The sequence below is a fragment of the Solanum lycopersicum genome, chromosome 5 (assembly GCF_036512215.1).
Source record: "Solanum lycopersicum chromosome 5, SLM_r2.1".
In the NCBI taxonomy this organism is placed as follows: Eukaryota; Viridiplantae; Streptophyta; class Magnoliopsida; order Solanales; family Solanaceae; genus Solanum; species Solanum lycopersicum.
In genome coordinates this window covers 8,367,684-8,395,594 of record NC_090804.1, presented here as the reverse complement: position 1 = coordinate 8,395,594, position 27,911 = coordinate 8,367,684, and the positions used below count along the sequence as shown (strand labels likewise).

The window sequence follows — 27,911 nt, the reverse complement described above, 5'->3', positions numbered from 1 at the left end:
CATACAAATAATTATTGCGCGTCCTATACAAATGCGTGACCCTTTTATGCCTAGGGTAGACCTATCGGTTTGAAAGATGTATTACTCCTTTTGACAACTTTCCATTGTCCCCCAAAAAACTTAGTACAATTTATGAACAAATGAAATAAAATTATGAAGTCAAAAGAAAAAGAAAGAAGGAAAAGAAAAAAAAATTACAAATATTCAATCCCACGTAGGGGTACCATCCTATTCTAAGCCTTTGTCGAAGGGTCTTCCTCTTGAAATTCTTGTCATCTCCGATTGTCAACACCTTTAGATGGAATGATAGCTTCTGAAAACTCGAGCTTGACAAAAGTAAACTATTAAAATAACCTTCTAATTCAGATGGACTGTGGTTTGTCAAACGACGTATACATCCTTCAAATTACACACAATTATGGTCGTCCTTTTAGGCTAGAAGTCATTATGGACTCAAGGTGGTCTTTCTAATGGACTCAACACGCCTTGGGTGTTGAGTCATCTTAGGCTGATGCTTAAATTCGGATTTGGTTTTGCTCTATCCTAGGGTGACTAGAATTGGTATAGAAGTGACAGTTACCCGAGTCGGACAGACAATGGGGTGAAGCTAATAAACGACGTTGGATGACCGCGAGCCAACTATTCGTTTATTACTTACAAAGATTAGACTTGTGTGTTTTTCTGAAGGAAGCCGTGGTAAGCCACGTAACTTCCTTTGTCCTAATGCAAACTAATTGTCATTTGACGAAAAATATACCATGAAATGCAATAAAAAATATATACACAATAAAATAAATAATGAATAAATACAATAAACAAATAATAAGCAAAATATAAAAATACAAGGTATAACATAACAATAGAACAAAAAAAAAATTAAATTTGAAAAAAAAATTAAATTCATATTGGTTAAAACCTCTAAACTCCCAGCGGAGTCGCCATTCTGTTTACATCCCTACTCTTTCGAAATAGGGCGAAACGTCGCGGTGACTCGAAAATAATTAATTGATTCAATTTTAACAAAGTTCAAAAAATAAACGAGTTTTAAAAAGAGTCGCCACATAATTTTAGGAAAACTAGGAAACCAATTATTAATCTACGAAACCAAATTGATTCTAGGTAAGGGGTTAAAGTTATTCCGAATGGAAGGGGTTAGGCATCCTTCGGAATCCACAAATGTGGTTCCCAACTGAATTCATTTTTTTTCAAATTGAGTAAGAATATAAAATAAACACATATCATAAACACACAATACACACAATAAAACAATAATTATCGGCCTAAAGTTTGCCTAACGTCAATATTCACAAAATAACAAATGAAATATAATTCGAACATTTTCGAATAATTTCAAGGAAATGCACCTCCAGGTACCTGTAAAGACACTTAGTAAAAGAGTTAGTGTCAAAATAATATAAATAAAAATAAATAACTCAAATAATAACTAAAATAGAAATCCGTCTTATTAACATGGGAGACCTTGGAAATCGACGGTAATTTCTTCATCGGCCAATTTCAACAACTAAAATATATAAACTTAAATTAAAATTCCATCTTTTTAAATTGGGGAGGCCTCTAAACCCGACGGATATATTTTTATCGGCCCATTTCAACAACTAAAATATATAAACTTAAATTAAAATTCCGTCTTTTTAAAATGGGGAGGCCTCTAAACCCGACGGATAGATTTTTCATCGGCCCTTGTAACTCATTTCAACTCAAAATCTACGAGATCAATAAAATAATATAATGTGAAACTATTGTTCAAATAAAATTATCATGGTTAATACCAGATCAATCTAAGCATAGCAAAATAATACTTATAGTAATAACCTCAAGAAAAATGAAACACTAAGACATACCCACTTCCTAAATATACTATACTAAATGAGAAAAGTGACAGCCATAACATCCGTTTACAATAAATAACAAAAGGAGCACCAACTTAATAATTTTTTTTATAAAGTAAAGAAATGCAATTAAAAAGAAATCAGCCAAACCGAAATAGTGAACAAGAATAATATATCCCAAATATAATAGCAACTAACAATAACAATGTATTAATAAAAGCAATCACAATTATTTGAAAACTAAAATAGTCATTAAAACTTTATCCAAAACAAAATAATAAAAATAACAATAACTCATGAAGCAAACCTAGCACTAAGTGAAAATAAAATGATATCAATTCTGACCAATATAAATAAACAACCCATCAAAACTAAAATATGTATTACCAATTTTTTTTTAATCAATGATCAATGATATATAATAATAACAGTAGTAAGATATTAAGAAAAGAAAAGCCAAACAAAAGAATATGATAATAACAGTTGCACATCAAAATGAAAGCAATAAGAATCAAATTAGCAAGCATTCACCATAGGAAAAAATAAAATATGGCTTGGAAGGCAACAGTGGGCGGAGTTTGACTCCCCGACCAGATCTGAAAGAAAAAAACGCTGAAAGAGATCACCGGAGTTGGAGCCACGCTGATAGTTTTGGGATTGAGGCGGTGGTGTGTTATTTATAGCGTCGTCGGAATATGTCGGTGAGTCACTACGTCGCCGGAGCTGTTGTTGTTGTTCGCCGGAGCCTCCTGCCTAGTGGTTTCACTGCTCATCTTTACCAGAGCTGTTGTCGCTAGTGGCTGCTGTCTGGAGTTGTTGGAAGCTGTTGCGGGTCCTCGCAGAGCTGTCGCTGCTGGTTCTCGCCAGCATCGCTGCTGCGCAGGGCTGCTGGTGGTGTCACTGCGTCGCCGGAGCTGTCCTTGCAAAAGAAGAAAAAAGAGAAAAGGGGAAGGAGAATGGGGGGGAGAAACGAGAAGGGGGAAAAGGGAAAGGGGGAAAGGGAGGGGGAAACGAGAAGGGGGAAAGGGAAAGGAAAAAGGGAAGGGGGAAAAAGGGAGGGGAAGGGGCGACGTGAGAGGGGCAAAGGGAGAGGGAACGGGGGGAGGGGCTGACGGAAAGAGGGAGAGGAGGAAGGGAGAGGGGTTGGCGGTTGATGGCTTGCTGCTGTCCGTCTCGCCTGCTGGCTGTCACTCGCCGGAGAAAGAGAAAAAGGGAAAAGAGGAAGGCAACGAGAAGAAGAAGAGAGGGGGAGGAACAGGGGGGGAGAGAGGAAGGGGCTGTGAGGGAGGCGGCTAGGGGGTGTTTGGAGGAGAGAGGAGAAGGGGCTGCCTTGGGAAGAAAGGAGAGGAAGAGTGGATAGCTTATTTTTTTTTAAGGGTTCCCTCTTTTTTCTAAAAATTAATTCCCCCTCCATATTTTGACCTAGTTAAAAACTTAAATAAAAAAAAACACAAAATGGGCTCAAATGACGGACTTAGTATTGTGGCCCAAAATTACAAATTTTCGAAAATCTTAGGCCAAAATTAGGTGTCAACAAGTATTTCGATAGTTCGAAGCTTGTAGTGATAGAAAGAATAAAAAGATCTAATAAGACGAGATCGTTAAAGTGCTTGAATTGATAGGAAGAATTCAGTGATCTAGCGAGACATGATCCTTGATCTATATATATATATATATATATATATATATATATATATATATATATATATATATATATATATATAATTTAATAGTTTGAAGCATATAATGATAGAAAGAATCAAAAGATCTAGTAAGACGGGATCCTCAAAGCACGTGTATTAATAGAAAGAATTCAGTGATCTAGCGAGACATGATCCTTGATCTGGATATATATATATGTGTGTGTGTGTGTGTGTGTGTGTATATGTATATATATATAATATTTCTAGTATTTCGATAGTTCGAAGCTTGTACTGATAGCAAGAATCAAAAGATCTAGTAAGAAGGGATCCTTGAAACGCTTGTATTGATAAGAGGAATTAAGTGATCTAGCGAGACATGATCCCTGATTTGGACATAGTATTTGTGCGTGAAACTATACATATCTATACATATTTCTAGTATTTCGATAGTTCGAAACTTGTAATGATAGAAAGAATCAAAAGATCTAGTAAGACAGGATCCTTAAAGCGTTTGTATTGATATGAAGAATTAAGTGATTAGTGAGTAGTGAGACATGATCTGGATAAATTATTAGCATGTATTTAGGAATATTTACATAATAGTAGTAATATTAATCAGTAATTATTTCATGTAAGTAATTTTTTACACATAAAGCGGTTTTGAAATAAAAATATCTACAATATTGTTACATTCCATTTTTCAATCCAATTTGTCCTATTTATATGGACAAAATATTTATCTTTCGAAATATTGTTCCTTTCTCTCCTTTTCTAATATGTATATTTCTATTTTCTTTATACTTGTAAATTGTAATATTTTTCATTTTTCAAGATGACAACAAGTTTTATAAAAAATTTATTTAATTTTTAATACTATAAATTATAATAATTAATAATTTAAAATTTTAAAAAATATACTAAAAATTGAGCTAATTTGCTAAATTTGATTTACTATGTAAAAGGACAAAGGATGCAATATATATATATATATATATATATATATATATATATATATATATATATATATATATATATATATATATTAATTTTTAATCCATTACTTATTATGTCTTGATAAATTCAAGTAAATCCAACTTTACGAGAGATAAAAAAATGTTTGTGTATTTTGAATAATTAAACTATTTGATTAAGTTTTTTTTTTTTTGAAAGAAAATAAATATTTATGAGAAATAATATAAATTATTTTTGAAAAGCTAAAAAGTTGGATTTTTTCAGAAATAATATAAATTATTTTTGAAAAGCTAAAAAGTTGGCTTTTTTCTGAAAGTATTTTTAAAAAGTTTGACAAAATACTTATAACTGTTGCATAGTGTTTTTAATGTTTATTGGCAAAACGTAAATTATTCATCACCAAAATATTACTATATTATTATTTTTTCTATAAATATATCTATTTTATAATAAGGTGAACAAATAAATTTAGAGGAGTTGTACCTCTCATTTTTTAACTCAAAATCAAATCAATTAAAAAGCACCACAAATGAGTAGCTAATTGGATGATTTATAGTGGTTGAGACTTGAGAGTACACTATTTTTTATATGGCTCTTCCACACTCCAAATAATTACAAGTCAATATTAAAAAAAAATGTTTAAAAGTACTTTTTCCAACTTCCAAGAAAAATAGTTGGCTCCCTAGAAAAAAAGCTGGCCCTGGCAGACCAATTACTTTTGAAACTTTCAATAAAAATACCTTCTTCTTCTTCTCTTTCAAACTGTTCCTTCTCAACTCTTCTTCTCTTTCGCCGGCGACTTGTCGGCTTTGTCGACATAAAAATAATCTTCTCTTCTCTCTTCTCTCTTCTCTGTACTTTTTTCAAGCTTTGTACTCTTTACGTCGTCGAAAATTGATTTTTTCTTCCCCAATGTTTTCTCGACTGCGGTCAAAGTGTCCGAATTAAATTGACCGAATTCGACACGCACCCCGCACCCGCACCCACACCAGAATCGTGTCGAGACGAGTTCGCCTGCAAAAATGAAGAGTCCGTGTAACTTAGCTTTCGGTAGATTTCTCATTGTCTTCTTACTCGTGATCTTTCGAGGTTTGTTTTGCTAGCTTCCGCATTTACACCTACTTATTTTCGATCCTATCAAGTGGTATCAGAGTTAGATTCAATGATGGAGTCAAGTTTATTGGTTCGATAATCGATGATTGAACCAGGTTAGAAGAAGGTGTTCATCTTGACGAGTGTAGTTCTACCCGCAGGCCTTTATGACAGTAATGATGATTTTGTTGGAGAAATTATTTCAGAGAGGTTCTTTGTGTTGAGACGTAAATTTTGCAAAGGAGATTTTGGAGAGGAGAAGCAAGTTGTTGAAGATTAAGTAACGAAGGTGGACAAATTTATTTTGTCAGAAATTCAGGCCAAAGGGGAGATTTGTTTGGTTTTATTTGCCCTGATTTCTTACCATAAATAGGTTTTCCTTTTAGGAAAAGGTTTTGGATTGACTAATCATTTTTCTGGTAGGAAAAGGTTTAGGACTCTATAAATAGAGGCATGTTCCTTCTAACTTAATCAACATTCACAATGTAGTCTTAAAGGGCTTTGAGAGTTTGGGTTAGGGGGAGAATTTGTGGGTCACAAGTTTGATACGTTATCACCTGTGTTAACCTCCCATGTATTCTGAGTGAATTGGTAGAGGTTGTTTCTCTCTGTATTTTGTACTCTCATATTTATAGTGGATTGCTCACCTCCTTTGTGGACGTAGGTCAATTGACCAAACCACGTTAAATCTTTGTGTCTTTTGGTATATTTCTCGTTGTCTTCTTACTCGTGGTCTTTTGAGATTTGCTTTTCTAGCTTCTGCGTTTACACCTGCTTATTTTCGATCCTAAAAAAGAAAATACTGAACTTTCTAAATATTAATGTAGCTTTGTAAACCATATTGTAATATTTTGTTGGCACTCATTGTTGGGTATATAGCAATAGTTAATTGGAAATGGAGGAAAGATGAAAAAAGAGGTACTTGAAAGGTTCTTAGTAAAAAGACATTTCTCCCTCATTGGTTATTGAAAAAAAAAATTAAAGTGTTTAAATAGAGAAACACTTCTATTAGTTGTTAAGATGGGTCAATATTATATTTTTAATGGGTTAGATCAAGTGGAGAGGGTCATTAAATAGGTTAAAATGACATCTTTTTGTTATTTAAAATTTGGTTCTTATATAAAAAATTTATATCAACAAATCTTGATTCAAATATCAAGAATGGATAGTTGAGTGACTTTTGAGATAAAATTCAGAAATGAGTGACTTTCTAAGAAAATCAATAAATAATTGAGTGAATTTTGAATTAAAATTGAAAGTTGAGTGACTTTCTAAGAGAAGAATTCATAGTTTAGTGATAGTATGAGATATTACCTCAATCAACAAACCAATGATTTTATTTATTTTCAGCTATTATCTTTGAAGTTGATTACATTAATGTTGGGATTTGTCCAGTTTTGATGATTGACAAAGAAGATGAAACACGTCAGTCAACATGGTCCAAAGGTGCACTATCACGAGCAGTTGAATTGGAGAAAGTTGTTAGAATGAATAAAGACAAGAGTGCAGAAATAAAGAAATGGATAATGATAATTTCGTGAGAAAGCCCAGTGAAAATAAACATCTGATTAAATGAAGAATCAATGAGTTTGATTTGAAGGAGTCTAAAGAGGCAACGAGTTTTAATTTAACAAGGAGTTTCACTTAAAGTAGAACTCTTCAAGTTATTGTTGAATTGAAGTGTTGGAGTTTGACTACAATACAAAAGAATCAATGAATGTAATTTAAAGAAGTCTAGAGAAGCAACGAGTCTAAATTGAAGAAGGAGTATTACTTGAAGTAGAACTCTAAGTCAAGAGAGCTTAAGTCAATAAAGAGTTTGAAGTAAAAAATAACTCTATGAAGAGTTGTACTTAAATAGAAGTGGAGTCGTTCAGAATTCTAGTGCACTTACATAGCAAAAGAGCAATTCAGAATTTGACTTTGCAAGTGCTACCAATGAAATGAAGGGATACATCGAAAAACTTCGTCCTTTTACAAAGTTTATGTGTTTGGAGTTTTTCACTGTGAATGAGTCTTGATGTAATCTTAGTTTAGTGAGCTATAAACTGAATTAGAAGTGTTGTCTTCAGGTTGGGATAAGTAGAAGAGTTGGAAACACATATCTTGGGAGGTTTGTATTGAAGGTTAGGAATTAGAGTTAGATCCTAGGATTACAGGAGAAGTTGTCCAAATCCATAACTTGAAGTTAAGGTAGGTTGTAAAGATTGTAATCTATCTTTTGTGGAGGCTCGTAGTTGATTTAGTGAAGTTGGAGTTAAATAATGTAAGGTTACATGTCATGTTTTTTACATCTTTTGAGCCGGGTGTTTTCACGTAAAAATATTGTGTTTTTACTTATAGTCCTTATTGTTTTGTTGGATCACGTTAGTTAACCTGTTTCACACTTAAACGAAAAGTGAAACTCAATAAATTAAGTCGTGTAGAATATCAATTAAGTGTCTTATTTTTTATGTTTTATGTTGTTTTACTTCACTTTCATAATCAAACTTTTTGGGGAAATGAAATAATTCTGTTAGATTGATTGATTATTGTTGTTCTTAGAATATTTGTTAATATTGTAAAAATATGACATCATGAGTTGATTTTGTCATTGTATATATTGCTCCATATTAACGACTTAATAAATAAGGTAGTTATGCCCAATGAAAGACAATGTAGAGTCTTGTGAACAAAGTTCATCAACTTCATTGACAAAAAGGAAAATATATGTGGTTTGGAATTCTTTTGCTAGGCTTAAGCCAATATCTAGTGACGAAAAATTTTAAGTTACATGCACAATATGTAAATAAAAATAATGGCTCAGATATTGCTCAATCTAATTGTTCGGGTTCATGAGATATATGAAATTAGTGTTTTAAAAAGTGGGGGCACGTTTTACTTAGTATAGGACGAGACGTAAGTCTCGAAACGTGAAGAGTAATCCCTACAGATCTTTAAATTTATAATTTACAATATAATATAACAATATAATAACACAAAATTATAAAAATACATCAATATTTTGAGATAATTATAAACATGATCAAGGAAACTCATAGAAATAAAACTTCTAACATGATTATACTAGCATAAATAATCTATTTAACTTTCTAATAATAAAATAATCATTATTTCTAAAAATATTTTTTTATATTATACTATACAATTTATTCTCCTAAAAAATAATCGATAAAACTTACTACTAATGTTATAAAAGCATCACTTTATTATGAATAAAAATCAAATTACTTTCAAATAGCAAAATAAAATGTGATAATTTTGAGACATATGACAAAACCATGCATGAAGACCAATGATGAGTGAAAAAGTAAATTTGCTATGTATATTTAAAAGAAATGTTGCATACTAAATAATCATCTTCACAATGTTATCAAATAGCAAAAGATACGATACTACAACTTATTATTTGAGTTACTTTAATTTTCTTATCTCTATAAATTAAAATAATTATTAAGTATTATTCATTTATTCAAGAATTATGAAGGTCAACAATTTTAACTAAAGATTTTAACATAAAATTTGTGTAAGATTTATTGGGCGAACCCTGAGCGTTGGGCGTGCTTAGGACGTACAATCGAATGTTTAGGGTGTAAGTCTTATAGAACTAAGTCCCACAGTTGAGTCTCGAGGCATGTTGCTAGAGTCCCGCTCCAGTGCGACTCCCAAAAGAGTGTTTTGAAACACTACATAAAACTATTGCTTGTCATAGAGATGTGTTTTTTACTAGCATTTTTTTTAACAAACTTTTTCGCTTAAATTGTGTTAAATTAAAATTTAAAGTTCAATGCACAAGAAATTATTTGTTAAGAAAAATAAAATTTAAAACATTTTTCTTTTTCCATTCCACCACCTCCTCCCACGTAACCCCTCTCCCGTTTTATTTTATTTTTCTACAATAAAATTCTTTTAAAAGTGAATTTCGCTTTGGCGCGCGTGTAGATGTTTTTTCTACATAAAAGGACAAGGGTTTAGTTTTTTTTTTGAGGAAGGGAGGAGGGCGGGGGGAGGGAAAAACAGAACGATCTGGTATCGTGAGATATAATATTTTAAGTTGTCACTTTACATGTCATTCTCGAATGTAACATACTTATTATTAAAATATTAAAAGAATATATCATAAATGATATAGCAAGCTCAACATAAAGGATTTAAAATGAACAAATACATCGATATCAACTTTAGATGGTATTCAGCCTAATTTTTATTAGAGGAAAACCCAGTTACTTTTTAGGAAAGTGGCCGTTGTAATGTTGGTAATTAGAGAGATAATTAGTATTAGTAGTAATACAAAAAATTGCAACCAAATATAGAGACGAGCCAAGAAAACTAGCCGTTGGGAGTCACCACTGTGAATAAGAAAATAGGTCATTTTCTGAAAACCATAACGTTCCAATCTTCATCTTCTATAACCAATTTACATTTCTCCATTCTACAAACATTCATACAAAAACAACATCTTTCTTTTTTTGTTTCAAGAATAGTGAAGAAAGAGGGTTTTTTTTCCTCTGTTTTTATAGGTAAAAGAAATGGGTGAATCTTCTTCTTCTTCAGCTTGTCTGGTACGATCCTTTTCTCAGCCTTCTCAAGAACGTACTGAGGTAATATCATCATTTTTCTTAATTTTTAGCTAATGGGTCTCCACAAATTGCATTCTTTTATGCCCTTTTGCCTAAATTTGAGCTAATGGGTTTGTTTACTTCTTTCTTTTGTTAAAATGATGTCTTTTTTTGTATATATACAATGCAATCTTCTCTCTTTTTTATTCGCAGTTGAGCTAATGGGTATTTGGGAATTGAGGGTTTTCTGCTGCTTCGTAATTGAGATTATGGGTTTGTTTAAATGCCTTTTCCTATAAGGGTTTATGAATATTTTTTTTGCTGAGAGAATTTGAGCAGTAGGGTTTACTTTCCCTTTGTGGTTTCTGCATTGATCTGCAATACAGACTGTATCAATTTACTGATCAAAATGGAATTAGGGGATTCATACTGTCAGTTCCAAACTTGTTTGGCATTGAGGTGTAGTTGTTATTCTTGGTGTTGGTGGTGGTGGTTTTATCGTCGAGTCTTAATGGTCTCTTTATTCCCAAGAAGCAGAGCTTATCTTTGTGTGTTTTGCTCCAGCAGAAGCATAATTGCTGTTTGCTTTTTTAGGATTGTGGTGTTTTTTTCATAGTTTATCAGTCATGGAAATTGCTCTTATTTGTTGTTTTCTGTAAGCATGTTGAGGTAAGTTTCTCATTTAGAAGCTGATATGGAAACTTTCTCATTACAGGGAGACCCTTTATATCGTGCATTATCAACATCAGTATCATTTGGAAGATTTATGTCTGAATCGCTGGACTGGGAGAAGTGGTCCTCATTTACTCATAATCGGTATCTTGAGGAAGTTGGGAAGTATGCAAAGCCTGGTTCAGTTGCTGAGAAGAAAGCTTACTTCGAGGCTCAACACAAAAAGGCAGCTGCTAAAAAAGCTGCATTGTTGCTAGAGCAACAAAATGCAGCAGTTGATAAGTCATCTGATCTGAATGTGACTAATCAAAACAATGATCATTACACAGGGAACTCTGAATTAACAGAGCCAAGCAGCTGTGTGGGTATTGAAGAAACACAAAGAGAAGAGGGAGAGTTGAATGTGACAACTCAAATTATTGATATGGAATCAGAGCTCACTGAGAATGGCAGCTATGAAGGCACTGAGGAAGCGCTGGGAGATCAGGATCCTTTAAATGTGACAAATCCAACTGTTGATCATTGCACAATGCGCTTTGAGTTGCCAGAGAATAGAAGCCATATGGGTATTGAAGAAGTGCAGGGAAATGAGGGGGATAATACAACAACATGTGGCAGCTATCCTATTCATGAAGAAATTAACTTGGAAACTACTGGAACTGAAAACTCTATCAAACAATCTTATCCAGTAGAGAATGAACTCAAGTCACTGAATCAGCAGGAGAATGTTGTTGTTGTTGAGGTAAGTGAGAATGTACAGCAACTGAAAGAGAAGACACAAACAAAGGTTTATACCATTACCTGGCTTATTATTCTCTCTTTGTTGCTAAAGTGAGATTCTTGTTTTTCTAATTGAACATGCTTCAATCATGCAGAATGTTGCTATGGAGGGAGACTCCATGTTGTCAACGAAGAAGAAACCAAAGAAACCATTAACCTTAACGACTAGATTGACAACTAAGAATGATTCGTCAAAGTTCAAATCTCGTGTCAAACCGGTGACAGCTCTGCAACCTATAGCCACTGATAAATCTGCTCCAACTAATAGAAGCAATGGAAAAGTCATGATTGACAAAAAGAAGTCAAATCCAAAATCTCGTCAAATGTCAATCAAGTTTTTTTCTCACAGAGAGGAAACAAAGAAACTAATGTCTCCGATTCTTGAGAAGATAGTGAATTCAAGATTTGTAAGATCCATCACCAAAACATCTAGAGACAGCAAAATTCAACAGACTTCAACTCTGGTGCATTAATTGATCTTTGTCCTTAGTTTCTCCTGCATAGGTTGCTTTTCTGTTATCAACTTAACTCTTTTTCTGCGAAATGCAGGCATCAGTGAGTGGGATATCAAAGCGTCCTCCTGAAGCCCCTCAACGAGCAAATAAAAGGTAAATGTACTGTACTGTTTTAGAACTGAGAGAGCATATTCATGATGACAACGGAGCATTCAAATGTTTTTCCAGAAGCTGTGACTTTCTTTATTGATGAATCTCTCTATGTGCATCAGTTATCTAAACATTTTACTGAATAGAACTAGCTCTTTGCTTGCAGGTATAGAACGAAGCTTGACCAATCATTGTCTAGAAGCAGGAAAGAAGAGGGTGAATTGGTATCACACTCAAGGTGAGATCTTATGGCATCTCATATTTTGTTTGGGAATATGTGGTTGTTGATAGTTTGATAAGTACTTTCTGATATCTACGGAGGAAAGAATGTTAAGTGTGATTTGTGTTGTTTATATGCATGGTCTTCAAGGTGTGACTTTAATAAAGGTTCCAGTTCTCAATATACGACTTTCTGCAATATGCTATGTATTACTTCTTAAGTGAAGCAAGTAGAGGCAAATAAAAGGTCATGTTTTGTCTTACAAGTTAGTTAGGACATTTTGACTCAAGCTTTTTATCTTTTGAAGCAGAAATCTCAAATCAATAAACAAGCATGGAAATGTAGCATGTTCTTCCCCTACTGTATTTTCTCCGTTCAGCTTAAGGAGTGAAGAAAGAGCAGCAAAGCGAAGAGAGGTACATGAAGAGCTAATCAACGTCTATGTTTCTGTTCCTTTTTTCATCTGTTGAATCTGATATTCACTTGTAATCTGTTGCACTTCAGTTCTTTCAGAAGCTAGAACAAAAATTGAACACAAAGGAGGCAGAAAAAGAGCAGCAACAAGCAAAACCAAAGGTTATTCCCGTCACTTAATTCCTAGAGGCGCTATATATGTACTCAGAACTACACACTTTTTAACTAGTGGGCGGAATTGTTCTCATGTGCTTGAGCACATAGAAGAAATTGAATTCTATTTTAAGGGAGTTGATTTCTCATTTTACAGGCAAACGCCACCAGTAGTTCTAAAGTGCTTATTTCAAGAGCTAAACCAAATCCAAGCATTCATCATGAAAGAGAATCATCTAGTAATCAAATGAAGAAGGTAAGCAACAACATTGTTGGGAACTGGTCTCATGTTCATGAACAGGGAAGAAGATTGAATTTCACTTGGCTGTATACTAAGGAAGGAGAGTTGTCTTGTCTTGCAGGGAAAAGCCACTAGTAGTTCTAAAGTGCTTATATCAGGAGCTAAACCAGATCCAAGCATTCATCAGGAAAGAGAATCATCAAGTAATCAAATGAAGAAGGTACTATTCTCTTTTCCCTTGATGAGCTAGTTGTTACCATTATGAGCAGGGAAAAAGAATGAATTTTATTTTGCCGAATGCTTATGTAGGAGAATTGTCTCGTTTTGTAGGAGAAAACCACTAGCAGTTCTAAAGTGCTTACAACAAGAGCTAAACCAAATTCAAGCATTCATCAGGAAAGAGAATTATCAAACAATCAGATGAAGAAGGTACTCTTCTCTTTTCCATTGACAAGCTAGCTGTTACCCTTAGTTTTGCATGGTTGTTGAATCAATGAGGCTGAATCGCTCTCATGTGCCAAAACAGGGAAGAAGATTTAATTTCTTTCGTCTGTGTTAGAATGTCTAAGTGAAACGTATATGTCTAGATTCATACATGTCTAGGTTGATTGTACTTCATATAGAAAATCATACAAAATTTATGCGTAGCCTAAGATTCATATGTAAGGTGCAACACCTCTTGTACATTATTAATAAAGTTAATGAGAATTCTATTTCCATTGGTATTGGTATCAGAGCTTCTATGATCTTGGTAGATACTTATATTGTTGTCCACAGGTAGTACCGGTCAACATTATACTGCATGCTGATCCAATGTAATCTTCTTTGTTTCTTCCTTTTGGTGCCCAAAGATGCTCCCTCTATCCGGCAACCAGTGGTCCAATCACTGGATGGCCGTTAAGCCACTGCTCCTCTAGGATCATTTAATAACCATCCTTCTCTTTATGGCAATCGATATTATTTTACCTTTTACATCACCAACCTGTTCCTCTAAATCTTGAATTCTTGTCATTGTTCTACTAATTCACCCTTTATCCGACAACCAGTAGTCCAGTCACTGGATGAACGATAAGGCACCACTCCACTCCTCTAGGATCATTTAACCACCCTTCTCTTTATGGCATCCATTTTATTTTACTTTTTACATGACCAACCCGTCCCTCTGAATCTTGAATTCTTGTCATTGTTCTACTAATTCAAGTTACTTCGATAATATTTCTGCATATTTGCAACATGGTATCTCTTTTTAGTGATTGAGAATAGATTCCTTTTTGTGAGTAATACAAGAAGCATTTTAGTTTGTCGGGTAGTTTCCAATGCCTTTGAATGAAAAGAATTCCAAGACTGATCCAAGATTGTAAGATTGAAGTGTCAATTACTTGTGTTTTCAAAATAAGCAAACTCAATTTGATTTTTTTCTCTCTGAGTTTGAAGAGAACATGTTAGAATGCCAAGTGAATATATTTCTATATACATACACATCTAGATTCATTGTACTTGAATAGAGAAAATCAAACATAGCCTAAAATCAAATCAATGAGAAGTTCTTCTGTTTTCACAACAATATGCTACCTCTTGCATTCCTGCTTGTGAAAACATTCCTTTTGAGTCAAGGGTCTACTAGAAACAGCCTCTCTACCCCACAAAGGTAGAGGTAAGGTTTGCATACATCGACCCTATGTAGACCTCACTTGTGTTATTACGTTGGGTATGTTGTTGTTGTAATATGCTGAGAAAGGAGAGGTGTCTCATTTTGCAGGAAAAAGCCCCAACTAGTTCTAAAGTACATACAACAAGAGCTAAACCAAATGTGATTCATCAATCAAGAGCTGAATCAAATGCAAGCATTCATCGTGAAAGAGAACCATCAAGTACTGCGCTTAATCATCAATCAAGAGCTGAATTAAATGCAAGCATTCATCGTGAAAGAGAATCATTAAGTAATCAAATGAAGAAGGTACTTTCTGTTTCCATTGATAAAAGTAGATATTACCATATGTAATTGGTAGAGATTTGCTTCCTACTAGATGTCAAGGACACTAGATAATGTTTGTATGCTGAGATATAAATGGCTCTCACCTTTATCTATTTTTGTGGCTTGCAGATGCCGCGACAACCTTGCTCTCCTAAATTCAGTGGGAAGCCAGTGTCAGAAGTCCTAGACATCAAACCTCAAAAGCATTGGAGGCTTTCAGGGAAGCCTGAGGGAACAAAAGATGTTAAAAGGGAAAACAATCTTTCAAGGCTTTCAGGGAAGACTGAGGGATCAAAAGATGCTAAGAGGGAAAACAACCTTTCAAATCATTTCCCAGTGAAAGGTAGATCAGACAATCCCAAGTCATTTATCTGTGAGAGTATGTTGGAAAATGCTTCTCCAAATATCCAAGTTTAAGACAGACTGCTGCTGATCCATAAAGAGAGCATTTTCCCAACATTTAACAAAATGTTGCTGCTTTTCAATTTTGAACTTTCAGGGGCCATAAATGTGTGCATACAAGGCTGTTCAAGACATTGCTTCAAATGTCTAATGCAATAGGGTGTCCAGTTTGTGTTACTACTCGAGTGGTGAAATTCTGCATGTTTCCGTGTATCAATATTTCCTATTGACATAACAACGGAATGTATTATATGAACGTTTGGTCTTGTCTGAATTTGTAAACTTCAACAATATTCCTATATATGCAACTAGTACAGAATAATATTTCTCCCAAGAGTTTGTGACAGAACCAAACCCCAGCAGTGTCCTTTGGAATCTTGTAAAGCATCATTGTATGTCATCTTATGCAAGCACTGATTTTCTGGAGAGTTTATAGTAGGCAATCTGCAAAAGTCCCTTTTTGGATATAACAATTTTTCAAAGGGATTATTAGTGTTGCAGCTTGATAGTTGCAACTCATGGCCTCACAAGGGTTGAGCACATTTGCATGTTAGCCCTTACTAAATCTACTTACAATACCAGATAATTAAGAAGCTTACTTATTCTGCTAAAAATTTACCAATGCACTCAAATACATTTTTGTGAAGATCTTTCACCAAAATCCCTAACCCCCCCCCCCCCCCCATGAGAAGCTGTCTAGCATGCCAGTTGTTGATGAGCACATAGTCTACCATCTAAAGCTTCCCATGGGATAAAGGTTAGATTATGAACAGACCTTGGTCTATCACATTACCTTCCAATGAATCAATTGGATACTCATAATCAAACCTCAATGTATCATACAAGTATGTTGGAACTCCAGAAATGGGTTGTGGATCATTGTAGTCAAATTGTTCTATGTTCGGAAGATCATTATTAGCTAGAAAACATTCCCCTTGAATAGAAGCACCATGCATCTCCTCACCTACAGATGCAACAATTGATCCACTTCTCAAAGTTAGATTTCCCGGGCTTGATTGTGGACCATTGACTACATTGTGACTCGTCGCTCTCCATGTAGTACTTGGCATTTGCTCAAGAGTATGAAAATTTGTTTGTTGATGACTCACAGTTTGAAACAAGTTAACATTACTTTCTACTGGAGAGAACTTCCCTACTACTTCATTTTTGGTCTTGAAGAAAGAAGGTCTATTTTTTGTATCCGGATGTCTGTCCCTTTCTTCATGAGAAGGTGTATGGTTGACAAAACAAGTCTCTTGTGTGCGATCAACTGGGATTTGATGAGAAACCACAGGCAGTAGCTGGTGACATAACCCATTAGCTGACCGAAAATGTGGTTTAAAGTCTTGTTGCTTGTATTGAGGTTGTGGAGCTTCTCCAGTTGAGCAATATGGAATGGGTACCTTAGCACTTTTTACATTAGTATTAACCAATCCAAAGGAATCGTTGAGGCCTATCTTTGAACCGGTAGTCTGAGGATCAAAGTTATCTTCAACCACAGACCTCGGCTCAGCCGCTGGCACTGAAACAACACCCTTTACCTTGCTCTCACATATGTTGGATTTCCCATTTTGAACAATAGTTTTGTCTCCAGTAACACAACCATACTTTTCATTTGTAACATCAGTGCATGCATCCAGTGAATTCTGAAGGCTGAGACTAGAACAAATTTCTTTAGAAGAAACATCCGGATGCTTCGTCCCAATAAATGAGGCTTTAGCTTCATCTTCTTTCTGCAACCTAGTTAAGTAGAGGCGATACTTCTGCAAGAAAATGATATTGTTATGAGAACTTTTTCACCATTCAATTTATGAAACTTCAACTTTTCGAAAGCAGAGAAGACCATTCACATCAACAAGTAAAAGAGATACTTTTTCTTGAGGCTTCAAACTCTAGTCATTAAGACTACTATGAATGCAGAGTAAGGAAATCCTTTTCTTGCATGGCATGCGTGACGCATTATACCTAACCTTTTAACTTGATTTCAATCTCAACAAAGCCCAAACTTTTCTTTTTTTTAGCTCAAACTAATGTGAGTATACTTGCCATCTTTTCTTTTATTTATCTCTAATCACCACAAAATATCTATTAGTTGAAATCCTATGGATCTAAAGGCAGGTACCTTTTCACTATCTGGATTTGATTTTATGTTGGAGGCAACTTGCAAGAAACAGCATAACCAAATCTGGTAGCAAATGAGTATATGTTGGCAACACATGCCATTATCCCTCATAAGAAACACAAGTTGTAAGAATATTTACCTGTAAGTGGCTAGCAACATTTTCTCTAGTCAACCATGGGATACCCATCAAATCAAGAATCTTCTTGGGACCAACTTCTACCATGCATAAAAAAACATTATCACAATTATATGGACAGAAATTTTGAAGATGAAAGGAGCTAAAGTTTTGATTTTTATCATTTGGTGTAACTTGAGAGTAAACAGAAATTTCAATGAACTTACTGTCAAATCCAATCTGGTTTACAGCTTTGACAAATTTCTGATGAAGATCTACAGTCCAAACTACTCTAGCTTTCTTCATAGAAGAAGAATCAACACATCTTGAATCGGACATTTCTCTTTCATCGTGCTTATTCTCAAAATCTTTTCTTTTCTTTCCTGAAAGGATTTCAGCTCCATTAAGAATCCACAATTCATCATATTGGTCCAATTCATGATTACCAATATCCCTTGCCTCCTGCATCTTTTTTCTGAGTACATGCTGCCATATGTTTCTAAGTTCTTTCATCCGTATAGGCTTTAAAAGATAATCGCATGCACCATGTTGAACACCCTTCATCACCCTGCTTGTTTCACCATCCACAGACATCACTGGAAAGGTATTTTGAAAAATCAGTGCAATTGTAGTGGACAAAAGTGAAGTAGCCAATTAGTATTAGTTCAAAAAAAGACTTAGTAACTCTTGAATGAAAGAGAACTGACTTATGACAGGAAGATCCATCTCAAGTCCAACATGCTCCAAAAGCTTAAATCCATCCATGTCAGGCATGTTAACATCACTGATCACAATGTCAAATCCATCCTTTCTCTCTCGGAGCACATACAAAGCCTCTCGTGCTAGACCACATGTCGTCACTGAAAGAAACCAGTAATAAGGTCTTCAGAAACCCAAAGATTGCAACCATAAAAGTTAGAGATAAATGGATCCACTTTACGCTAACAAGTAGTCATTGGTATCTTTGCTGTGCATCAAACATCGACAAGTCAAGCATACCATCTAGATATTTTAGTAAGACATGGGTAATTACAAGCAATTAACTCATAAGCAACAATATGCTCTCTGCCTCAGCACCAAAATAATACAATTGAAGAGACAAGACGCCTGTTGGGATCTTACAGTGAATCCACATTGGTTCAAAGCAGTAAAAGTTCAGTTGAAGCTATAAGTTTAAGACTGCATTTATCGCTGCAGCATCCAAACCAGAAACACGATGCACAGCTAATTATAAATGACCTAACTCCTGAGTTAGAAAATAAAATTGCATGATAAAAGCATGAGAATTTGTAAAACTGCTTACTCAAAGATAATCAGAAATCATCAATTGATATTAGTGGCAAAAATAAGGTGATCTTCACAAAGGAGGAGTTCACATGCCACAATTTATAGCATTAACTTCAGAACGTCACTAAATGCAACTCCAACTTGCTACAGACCAATTAAATTATAAGTTACTATTTTTTTCACTCAAGCATGACCAAGTGCAGAACTCAAAGGGATATATTTACATCCACAAAGAGATGAAACAATTCAATGGAGCTACAAAACAAAATATAATATTTAATAGTCTGCCCAAAAATAACATCAAAGATGATTTACTTTTACTATACATGTAGACAAAATAAGATGTCAATAATTGAGGGGTCAGTCTTAAGAATCCTGAGAATTAATTTTATTTTCCCCCCTTCTTTTTTGATGCCTCCATGAGTTTGGCCCAAGGGGGAAAAGAAATATCATTTGAAATAGTATTTAAACTTTGCAGAAACAACACTCTACAAAAAAACTTGTTTTACTTTTTTGATCCACTCTTCCATTCTAACAATCAACAAAATAGTTCTGTAGTAACTTTCCCTAAACAGTAAGGAACTTTTCACATGCACATAGAAGGCATCAAAATTCTGAAAATGAAAAAACAACTATTTTTTTCTCAAAAAGAAAGGAACAAACAACAAATATAGCCTTAAAATCAAGCTAAGAAGATGAACTGTAGAAACTAGAGTTCAATCTTGATCATCCGACAAAGTAAAAAAAAATGAGTAAAAAGGGTGTCTTTTTCAAGTGATAAAAACAGAATTTAAGCTGGAAAAATGGTGTCTTTTGCAGCTAGAAAATCCAAGAAACAAAACAAATGTAAAAAGGGTGTCTTTTTCCAAGTGGTAAAAACACAATTCAAGCTTGAAAATACAAAATTATGCAAGGAAACAAAACAAAACAAGTAAAAAAAAGGTGTCTTTAAACAAAATACAAACTTGAATCAACAAAATCAAGAAAAGGGTGTGTGTTAAAAACCTTGATAAGAACACTTCTTAAGCATTTTTTCAAGAATCTTCAACCAAGTAGGATCATCATCAACAACAAGAACCCTTAAACCAGCTGGAAAAGTATCAGTTCTTGGAGAAGAAAACCCAACACTGGTTTTACTATTCTCCATCATAAAACAGCCAGATTCTGGGGGAAAAAAGGAGTAGATCTTATTAATAATAAGTATATAAATAGGAACAAACAGAAGTTATAATCTTATCAACTCTGTTTTTTGTTTTGTGTTTTTATGTGTGATGTGTATGAGAGAGAGAGTAGGAGGGACACACTGAAAAAAAAAACATGCTTTTAAAAAAATATAGTGATAGTTCCATCTATCACTATTTGGCATTTGCCCCGGCTACTACTACTCTTGTTATAACGGTTCATATGAATTACTCCCTCCATTCCATTTGATGTGATGGACTTTGACTCGATACTAAGTTTAAAAAGAAAATAAAATTAAATTTATGGTTTAATATAAATAATAAAAATGTTGTAGTTATAAATTATTTTAAAGTTAAATTGTTATTTAATATAAAAATTATGTTATTTTTTTTTACACTGATTAAAAAGGAAAGTAAGTCATATAAATTGAGACAGTTACCATTTTATATTAGTTTTCATTTTCTCCTTTGTATGTTTTTAAATAAATTATAATAAGAAAAGTAAACTTTATTAATTTGCTCTATTTTATATGTAGTAGAAGCACATAAGGTAGTTTATGCTAGGTTGGTAGAGAGCAAAGATTAAGAGAGGAGATGAATGAACACGGTAAGTTATAAAGTGAAAGAAACGTGAATTAGGGATTATGGTGGTAAAATGGAAGCTTTTGAATGTTTGTGTGTCGAGCTAGTGGGCAAAGGCAGGGATAAAAAGTTGTACAAGCGCATCACGGCGAAAATCCATAGAGGGAAGGCTTAGAATCAAGTGAAGTGGATCAAAAATGGGGGAGATAAAATGCTAGTTAGTGGAAGAGGCATACATTAGACGAAGATGACAAGCACACTCTCATAGACTCTTGAATGAAAGGGGATAAGGACATCGTGTCGGGTGATTTAGAACTCAGAGAGTCAGTGAGATTTTAGTTATTTGAAGGTGTTTTAAGTTTGAGGAGGTTAAGGGTGTTATGCGTAAGTTGAGTTGGTGTAGAGTAATCGAGTCAGATAAAATTTGATAGAGCTTTGGGAGAGCATAGACGGGTCGAATTTGGAGTCATGACTAGGGGTGGCAGGGGGATCAGGATGGCCCGCCCCGACCCGCGTCCCGACCCGCCCCGGCCCGAACCTGGCCCATCCCCCAGGGTTTAATGGGCTTAAGGGGTGGGGGATGAGGGGACCGGTCAGGGGCTGGTTCACCCCTGCGTCCCGGTCGAACCGCCCCGGTCCCGGCCCGGTTGAACCGGCCGCTTCGCGGGATCCCTTTTTTTTAAAAAAAAAAAAAATTTAAAAAATTTGACCGTTTAGATCCGTTGGGGAAACGGCTAGTGCCCCCCCCCCCCCCCCCCAAACGGATTTTTGCCCCTTTTTGTGTTCCGAAACACCCCCTACCACCCCCTACTTTTAAAACTTTATTTTGAACCCTCAAGTTATAATAATTACATTTTAACCCGTACAAATGGTTTTTAATGCTCATAATGCTGACCCATTAGATAGAATTTGTGATGAAGATTGGGAAGAAACTAAAGAACTATTACAATTTTTAAGACTTTTTTATGATGTTACTACCATGTTTTTGTGAATTTATTATCCTACTATTTCATCCGTATTAATAAATATTTGTGCTCTTTCAATTCAATTTTGTAAATATAAAAAAATAGATAAACTTAGAGTTGCAACTGAAGGTATGATTGAAAAATTTTAAAAATATTATTTTCCTATTCCTCAAGTTTTTTTAACGGCTACTTTACTTCATCCTGCTTATAAATTACAAGGTGTGCAAGGCCTTGTTGACACTTTTTATGAAACTTTAGAAATTTTACCGGAAGAAATTTCAAATTGTCAAGCGTATAAGTCTAGCATAAAAGTTGAAGCAAAACTGTTGTATGAAAAATATAGAACTATAGAAAATTTTCAAGGAGAAGTTGGTCAAACTTCTAATGTTGAGATTGATTTGTTACTTCCAATTTCATGTTATATGCGAGATTTTCTTGGTCTTAATTCTACTAACCGTGATGATTTTGAAGAATATCTTAATCAATCTTTAGAAGTATTAGAAATCAAAAATGGCAATGAAGATTTATTAGGATGGTGGAGTAGGTGAAGCGATGCATTTCCAACTTTGAGCAAAATGGTTCGTGATGTTCTAGCTATTCAAGCTTCATCAATTGCATCGGAGGCTGCTTTTAGTACAACAATGTTTCAAATTGGTGATCATAGACATTCATTGGCGGAAGACAGTTTGGAAACAACAATTTTATTTAGAGACTGGTCCAATGCCGAAAGGAGGAATAACAATTTGTCAAAGTTAAGTAAAAAACAAGCAAGTTGGATCAAAACACAAATTGAATGCAATGATGATGAATTAGAGGCACAAGAATTTCTAACAAGTTTGCCAACACCAGAGGATATCACCATCGATATGATGCGACAAATTAGAATTGAATTTTAAAGGAGAAAACAGAGATTTTTAGATTACATTCGAGAACTAATTGAAACAGAACCCTTTCTAGAAGGTGGCTGCGTAAAATTAGTTACTCATCTAATATCTGTAACAAATATTAGTTTTACGTATGAGAACTTATTGAAAAAGAACCCTTCCTAGAAGGTGGCTGCGTAGATTAGTTACTCCACTAATATTTGTTAATTGTAAATTGTAACTTCTAAGTTCTATTGAATAAATTTGAAGGTTTTAACTTTTGTTCAATAAAAATACTTATATTTCAAATTTCAATAAAAATATATAAGTATTTATAAAAAAATCCCCCGTCCCATGTCGTCCCGTCCCGTCCCTTCCCCCCAAATCCCATCCCATCCTGTATATATATTGGGACGGGATAGGACCTATTTTTGTCCCCCAACCCCGATCCCCCCAATCTCGGTCCCGTGTCAAATTTCCTCTCCCCGTCCACCGTCCCATCCCGTCCCCCTTCATCCCGACCCCAGTCCCCTTCCCCGTCCCCTTGCCAGCCCTAGTCATGACTAGGTTGATTAATGTTATTTTTAGACAACTAAAATGTCTGACGAATGAGGGTAAAATACAATGTTTTGGTTATACAAAAACAATGATAATATTGAGAACTTTAACAATTACAAGAGTGTTAAGTTGTTGAGTCACGACTTAAAAGTTTGGAAAAAGATAGTGGATATAAGTATGAGGAAGGAAGTGTCCATTTTTTGAGAACCAGTTTGAATCCATACCATGGTGTTCAACTACTGAAGTCATTCATAAGGAGAATAATGGAGAAATATAATAAAAAGGAAAAGGAATGTGCGTATAGTGCTCATTGACCTTGAAAAGACATAAAATAAAGTCTCGAAAAGTCCTTTAGAGATGCTTGTAGTCTAAAGATGTACTAGTTTGATTGACAGAGGACATATATAATGGACTCATGACTTTAAATAAGAATAATGAAAAGAGACTTAAAAGCACTTTTTAGTGGAGATGAGGTTGCATTAGGAGTCAGCGTTGAGCCTGTTTCTATTAGTCATGGTGATGAATAAATTGACACGATATATTAAGGGTGAGGTGCATTGGTGTAGGTTATTTACAGATGACACTATTTTGATAGGGGATACTCGCATAAGAGTTAAAAATATATTGGAGGTGTAAAGACAAACACTGGAGTTTAAAGGGTTTATATTGAGCAAGACCAAGACAAAGTATTTAAAGTGTAAATTTAATGATGAAATACATGAGGCAGTCTTGGAAGTGATACTTGAAAAACAATTTATCCCTAGATAGAAAGATTTAAGTATTTGGGGTCTATGATCCAAGAAACTGGGGAGAACGACAATAATGTCACACATTATATTGGTGTGATATGGATGAAGTGAAGACTTGCATCTGTTTTCTTGTGTGACAAGAAGGTACCACTAAACTTAAAGGTAAGTTTTAGAGAGCGGTGGGTTAGACTAACTTTGTTGTATGGAGCAGAATGTTGGTCAATTAACAACTACTAGGTTCAGAAGATGCATGTGGAGGGAATGAGCATATTGAGATGAATATGTGGTCATACTACCAACAATAGGATTAGAAATAAGGATACCTGGAACGAAATGGGAGTGACCTCAGTAGTGGACAAGATGAGGGAAAGGAGGCATAAATGATTTGGATATATGAAAAAGGAAATATGTAAATGCCCTAGTATGGAGGTGTAAGAGGTTAGATATATGGGGTCGAATAGAGGGAACGGTTGATGGAAGAAATATTGAAAAAAGGTCATTAGGCAGGATATGATATATCATCAGCTTATCGAAGACATGACCTTAAATAGGTGGTATGGAGATTATGAATAAATAAATAAAGTTAGTAAGTAGTTGAAATTGTCTTATTTATGGCCTATTCATATCTTTGTTTAGGTAGGAGTTTAAAGCTCTGTGTTGGTCATAGTATATAGCGTATTCATGTAATCTTAGTTTTTGGTATCTGATATCATCTGTGGTTTATAGTGTTGAGATTATTGCACATTATTTTATAGTTACAGTTCCTTGCATATATGCCCTGCATTGTTTTTTGATCAACTGTCACTTTCTTAGTTACTATTTTTAATTTGCTTGAGTCGTATGTCTTTCGAAAATAGTCTCTCTATCTCATTAAGGTTGTGATAAGGCATGCATACATTCTACCCTTCTTAGACCCATGTTGTGAGATTTCGCTGAGTTTATTGTTGTTGTTGTTGTCTATGTATATACATTATCGATTACTATCAATATTAACAATGAAGATACAATTGAAAATAAAATGATTAAACAAATATTTAGGGGCACAATATCTTACTTTTCAAGGAGATTCAAGCTCATTGTGGTATATAATTGATTCATCTGTATAATTCTTGACTTGTTCCCTCTAAGCTACAATAATCATACAATGTCATGCAACTCAAATAACTCTTCATAAGTTGAAGAGTCCAAAATGTTGAAGAAGAAGGAAACTGACGACTGGAACATATCAAAGGAACAAGTCCAACGCAGTTGACTGACTTGTCTACATCAAGTGTTGATGAAGAAGGAAGCTGAGGATCGGAACATGTCGAAGGAATAGGTTCAACGAAGCTGACTGACGAGTTTATAGCATTGCTGAAAATTTGAGTCGCACTAGGATTAGACTATCTATGTTAATTAGGATTATATTTCGTCTAGAATTATAGTATGATTATGATTATATTACAACTAGAATTACATTTAGAATTATAGTACAATTAGAATTTATATTATTTATAATTGCAATATAAGTATTATAGTAGTATTAGGTATTGTATTAAGACTCTAAGTATAGTTAACTTAGGACTCTACAATCTTCTCCTATATAAGGAGTATGTACTTAACATTATTAATCATCAATACTACCAAATCAACATATCAATATTGACCAATCTATTAATACTATCAAATATTATCAATACATCAATACAATCCTTCATTTCTCTATTCCTAGATGTGAGATTTCTACACAAAACTCCACCAAAGGAATACCTTCCTTCTATATTAAATGAGACAAGTATTAAAAACACCCCTAAACCGCGTAAATTATTATTAAAAAGTATTCATCCAAATAATATTTCCTAATAATTCCTTAAATGTTCATCTATTATGTATAAAATACATAAAACTAGACAAATAAGAGCTCACATTTAAAATTAAACCAAGTGAATACTGATTAAAGGAATCAGATGACTAAAATGTTTTCAATTCTGAAACATTAGAATTTATAAACTATCAATTATCATGATCAAGTGAATTTTCTAATGTAGTAGTTTTCAGTCACATCATGATATTGTGCATGGCGGCATAAAATTGAATTAAATTTTGTTTTGGGGCGACTATATTAGTTAAGTAAAATTTGACTAGAATTGTCTAATAAGGTCAGATTAGTATTTCTTCATTTTAAGTCTGTTTGATCAAATGTTTAAAAATTTATTTACTTTGAAAAATAATGTATGTTACTCCTCAAAACTAGAATTGTCAATATGGGTCGGGCTTGTTAGGCCGGCATAGCTTAATTCGTGATTTGATAGGAGTGGATTACGATTTTTGGAGCCCATTTAAGAAAAGAATTTTTAGCCCGGCCTAAATATGTCTATCATTTTGTGGGGCTTAAGAAATATGAATAGGATCAGCCCGTGGGCCAAATAAAAATTAATTAAAAATTAAAAATAAAATAGAGTATTAAAAATAACAAAAGTCTAAACTCAAAATCTGTTTGAAGTTTGAAAAATTACAATTTCAACATAAATTATATTTATAAAATATGCACTACATAAAATAAAAACTACCTAAATTTCTAGGGTATCACTACATAAGTCGTAGTCTATGAAATATTGTCATAGTTTTTATGTTTTATTATGATCCTTTGGAAACAATTAGGTTAAATTTTATTTAGTTATTTATTTTTTTAGTTAAAAAATCAAACTTAATAAATATTATAAAGATAATTTTATTTGTGAATTTGATTAACATGCGATAACAATAACATCATGTTATATTGTCTTATCAATATTTATGATAATATTTTTAAATTATAATTTAATTTAAAAAATAAAAAAATATATAGTTTTAAGAAAAGAGGGTTGGCTCGTAGCGTATGTACTTATGGGTTGGGCCAACCATTTTTCGACCCACATAAAAAATGAGCTAGTCCAACTTTGACTCATAAAATTTCAAAATTTGTATAAATTAGCCCGAATAAAGTAGATCAATCCATATTTACAGTTCTACTCAAAAGCACTCATTTTCTTTCAAAAACTTGATGAAACACCTCGTTTAAAATAAAAATAAAATTAAAACACTTTGCCTCTCTAAAACTTGATCGAATAGGCTATTATTAGTTATTTTCTTAAACGCGTGATTTTGTTACCTAGTTCAAGGATTTATACATTTTCTATCATACTTCTCTAAAATGTGAACTTTTTACAAGACTTACAAAAATGGTTTAATTATGTGTCTTGCACATGACCATTTGATTAGTTATCCATATTTAAGATTCTAAATCTACTTCTATAAATCATTTGAGCGGGTACGTATATCAAAGATTAATTAATATTAGTGAGTTGAAACAAAAGAAACCTATAAGTGTATTATATTACGAAAAATATATATGCATATTTGAGGTAAGAATTAGAGATTTTGGGGCTAATGGTTCTTTTTCTTTCTAAAAATAATTAGTGAATGAAAATAGATTTTGAATCCGTAAAAATGATTATGAGAAAAAAAACCATGCGAGTTTTCTGGTAAAAAAGTTTAATTGATGAGTTTAATAAAGAGGGGTCCCCAAAATTTAATTAATGAATTTAATAAAGAGGGTCCCCCTTTTATATATATATATATATATATATATATATATATATATAACATTACTTGATATCTATTTTGTATAAAAGCAGAGTTTATTTATTTTTTCAAGTATTTTAGATAAAATAGCTTTTAAGCATTTTTATGGTGTTTGAATTAAAAATTTAAAAATTTTATTTTTAAACTTAAAAAAATTAAAATTATAAGTTAAAATTTCTAGCATGTGACTTTTGATATAAACTCGTTTAAAATTAACTTAAGACAGAAAGACACACACAAACTACACAAGCTAGGTATTAAAAATGTAACATTTAGAAAAATAGGGTAAAAGCCTTTCAATTTTGTTT

At 33.6% G+C, this 27,911-nt stretch overlaps 2 protein-coding genes and 1 long non-coding RNA gene across 5 annotated transcripts; 1 reads left to right on the top strand and 2 right to left on the bottom strand.

The window, feature by feature from the left end:
• Window positions 1-9,815: 9,815 nt before the first annotated feature.
• On the top strand, window positions 9,816-15,912 carry LOC101252987 (protein WVD2-like 7). 2 transcript variants are annotated; one of them, XM_004239450.5, is made up of 12 exons: window positions 9,816-10,158; window positions 10,832-11,575; window positions 11,664-12,032; window positions 12,118-12,176; window positions 12,340-12,411; window positions 12,704-12,809; window positions 12,898-12,969; window positions 13,118-13,216; window positions 13,323-13,421; window positions 13,532-13,630; window positions 14,961-15,158; window positions 15,306-15,912. In XM_004239450.5, exons 1-12 carry the CDS (start codon window positions 10,087-10,089, stop codon window positions 15,591-15,593), a joined length of 2,277 nt encoding a protein of 758 aa, XP_004239498.3. In that variant the 5' UTR covers window positions 9,816-10,086; the 3' UTR covers window positions 15,594-15,912. The 2 variants fall into 2 exon arrangements, with proteins under 2 accessions (XP_004239498.3, XP_069154016.1); XM_069297915.1 differs by having other exon boundaries at window positions 9,862-10,158; window positions 10,832-11,530.
• Window positions 13,769-15,634, bottom strand: LOC112941540 (uncharacterized). Its single transcript, XR_003246810.2, has 3 exons — window positions 15,495-15,634; window positions 15,281-15,402; window positions 13,769-14,419 (listed from the first exon to the last, which is right to left on the bottom strand). It is a non-coding gene; the product is annotated as an uncharacterized lncRNA (long non-coding RNA).
• Window positions 15,913-16,007: 95 nt separating the features above from the next.
• Window positions 16,008-20,518, bottom strand: LOC101252689 (two-component response regulator ORR26). 2 transcript variants are annotated; one of them, XM_004239449.5, is made up of 5 exons: window positions 20,108-20,518; window positions 18,523-18,675; window positions 18,043-18,411; window positions 17,840-17,916; window positions 16,008-17,341 (listed from the first exon to the last, which is right to left on the bottom strand). In XM_004239449.5, the coding sequence occupies exons 1-5, from the start codon at window positions 20,250-20,252 to the stop codon at window positions 16,337-16,339; spliced, it is 1,749 nt and encodes a 582-aa protein (XP_004239497.2). In that variant the 5' UTR covers window positions 20,253-20,518; the 3' UTR covers window positions 16,008-16,336. The 2 variants fall into 2 exon arrangements, with proteins under 2 accessions (XP_004239497.2, XP_019069608.2); XM_019214063.3 differs by having other exon boundaries at window positions 17,840-17,913; window positions 20,108-20,476.
• Between the last annotated feature and the right edge of the window lie 7,393 nt (window positions 20,519-27,911).